The sequence below is a fragment of the Mercurialis annua genome, linkage group LG7 (genome assembly GCF_937616625.2).
Source record: "Mercurialis annua linkage group LG7, ddMerAnnu1.2, whole genome shotgun sequence".
Lineage (NCBI taxonomy): Eukaryota > Viridiplantae > Streptophyta > Magnoliopsida > Malpighiales > Euphorbiaceae > Mercurialis > Mercurialis annua.
The window spans coordinates 14,441,363-14,444,428 of NC_065576.1; the positions used below are offsets into that span (position 1 = coordinate 14,441,363).

Sequence of the window (3,066 nt, forward strand, 5' to 3'; positions counted from 1 at the left end):
GTTTCAAAGCTTTAGCAAAATAGCAAACCATATATATGATCCATTCCACAAATAAAGATTAATTAAATCTTACACAATATAATTAGGAGCTATTTTTCCTCAAAATAAAATAAAATTAGGAGATGTTAGATTCATTAAAATGAAGGCTTAATATTTTAAAAAATTCCGACTCCTACTCTGACGTTGAAAATTAGTCAATTTTACTCTATTTTGCATTTTTGTATTTTTTTCTTTTATTTGGCAAAAAAAATTCTCTATTTTTTATTAGATCAACTTTTTATACTATATAAATTGACCATTTTTAAAGATTGTTTTTGAATTTTTGTCAAATAAATAAAGATTAATTTTATATTTTAAGGTACAATTAAAATGAAAAATGTAAAATAGGGTAAAATTAACAAATTTTCAACGTCATGATAGACTAAAAGGGGATGAAAAATCAGGATTTTTAAGGAATTAAGCCTAATATTAAATACAAAATAAATTATTTTTATTATTTATGTTTATTTTCCTAATAATTTTTCTTTTTTTATAATTGGAAAGGGGAGAATTTATAGGAAAAATTGAACTCACGACCTTAACATTTTTTGTCAACGCTAATTATTTGAGCTACGACTCATTGCTTATTTTCTTAATAATTGTTCAAAATAGGAACTAGGATTATTCCTTCGATAAAATTCACCAATTCCTCTTTTTACCCTTGGCAGTGGACTCGCATTTCTAGATATTTAATCAATTTCAATAAAATATTAATTAACAATTAAATAACATGTATAATTAGGGAAAATATTTTACTAAAAATAATAATATAATTATACATATATTAAAAAAATTGAAGTAGATAAAATTATTATTTTACTTTTTTAAAAATTGAAAAAAATAGATTTTTTAATTTCTCATATAATTAACTATTTAAATTTTTTTATTTTAAAAATAATTCATATAATAATATAACTTCATATATTAAAATAGAAAGTTGAACTAATTTTTATGTCAAAAACTGACACTAAATTTATTACATCAAATAACATATAAAAGATAATACTAATTCGTATTTTTATATACCTTTCATTTTCATATCAATTCACATTTTTATTCCCGCAATTGAACTAAATGCACCTATATATACATGATTTGCACTAATCATTAGTAATTTCTATTTTTAAGTCATTTGACTTTCTCTTAATTACTCGATACATAATTTATTCATATATGAAAACGTTTATTTTTAAATTCAACTAATCTCAATATACTCTTCCTCGTTCAACATAAATAAGAAACACTTTCGTATCTAATGTTTACTTACATGTATCAGTAAATTATAACACAAGCACTCTCTCTTTTTCAATTATAAAAAAAATGTTACTCGCCTATCTTTTTGAGATATCCACAATTATTAACATATTTAATTTTTTTACTTCATGGGAGCATTCGATATCTGGAGCTTTTCAATGCTTTAGCTAATTTGGATCGAGCCGAGTAGAATTTATTAAGACAACCAAGTAAATTCTCTCATAATTTTTTTAAAAATTATGAAATACCCATGTCTTAAGTTCGAAACCTTGAATAAAAAGAGAAGGATAAACCCTTATAATTCTATCTCATCTCCGCTCGTGTAATTATTAAAATAGATCTCATCTGTTAATTGTCCAACTTTAGATTTTTTAAAATATGAGTTCAAAATCGTTCCACTTTTAAACCATCATCTTGCACAAAATTAATTATTTATGTTAAATATCATTAACTTTTACTCATAAATTACTAACCTTTTCTTTTATGATGGGATGTGAACCAAATCTCCAACAATCTCATTATCAAAATACGAAGCAAATGGCCTACTAAAAAGAAAAGGCTAAAATCTAATAATGGACATACAATTATTGCTAACAATAAAAGTACTAATAGTTTTTTTTTGATAATTGGGGAGGGGGAGCGCTTGTGGGAGGAATCGAACCCACGACCTAGCAGTTTGCTGCCAGCGCTTATACCATTTGAGCTATTGCTCGTTGGTAAAAGTACTAATAGTTAGAAACAAGATAATAATTTAACAACTAAAACACATAATCAATTCAAAGCAAGAGCATCAATAATGCCCATAACAACATCACAAATATGCTTCAAACCTTGTTCTCGAAGTGCAATCATCGGAGGATAAGCCAACCCAGGATACCTTCTGAAAGAATTATGGCAAGCATTTGGATAATCAGCAGCCCCCATAATATGCATATAAGCATAGTCATAGCTCTCCAGCTCCAAATCTTGAACAGATTCTTGAAGAGAATTACCTGCAAAACCATACTTATCTGCACATTCTTTGAGCACCTTCTTCAAGATTAGGTCATTTGAAGTACTGAGCAACTGAGATGACAAGTATGATGAAGTAGCTGTGGCATTAGCAACCCCAACACCTATCATTATGAGTGCCAGTCCTTTGGTGTCTGTGTTTGAGCTTGTTGAGTTGGATTTCAGAGATGAAACACAAAGATCGTAGTGTTTTGTGTTCTTGCATGTCTTTTGGATCAAACCCATGTCTCCATTCACAAAAATAGGTTGTGGATTGAATGCTATGGAGAGAAGAACAAGGGTCAAGAACATGGCCGAGCCCATGTGGAGTAGCTTCTTTTTTTTCTTTGGGAGAATGGAAATTGAATGAGATTTTAAAGTGGTTGGAGCTGGGGAAGAAAAAGAGGTCAATAATGATGGTCCTTTTCTTTATTGGTTTCAGATCTAATAAGTCTTTGACTTCGAGTTGTGTGACTAATAGGCTAACTGGTTAGCATCCTAACCTATTGTCAAATAGTAACTAATAGTATGTTTATTTGATTTGAACTGCTCCCTCCGTCCTAGTAGAGTTGTCCACTTTATTTTTATCACACAGTTTACGAATAACGATTATTGTTTATGGATTTTGTAAAATTTTCCTTATTTTTCTTATCATGTCTCTATTTAATATGGGGTTCACTTATAATTTACTTTCAAATCACTCATTAGGGGATTTGAAATAGGGATAATATAGGAAAATTGAATGTAAAAGTTAATTATTTTTTGAAACTGGACAAAAATTTT

General features: G+C 28.1%; 1 protein-coding gene across 1 annotated transcript; it reads right to left on the reverse strand.

Moving 5' to 3' along the window:
- Positions 1-1,787: 1,787 nt before the first annotated feature.
- Positions 1,788-2,763, reverse strand: LOC126654536 (cell wall / vacuolar inhibitor of fructosidase 2). Its single transcript, XM_050348431.2, has one exon. The coding sequence runs from the start codon at positions 2,605-2,607 to the stop codon at positions 2,065-2,067; it is 543 nt and encodes a 180-aa protein (XP_050204388.1). The 5' UTR covers positions 2,608-2,763; the 3' UTR covers positions 1,788-2,064.
- Between the last annotated feature and the right edge of the window lie 303 nt (positions 2,764-3,066).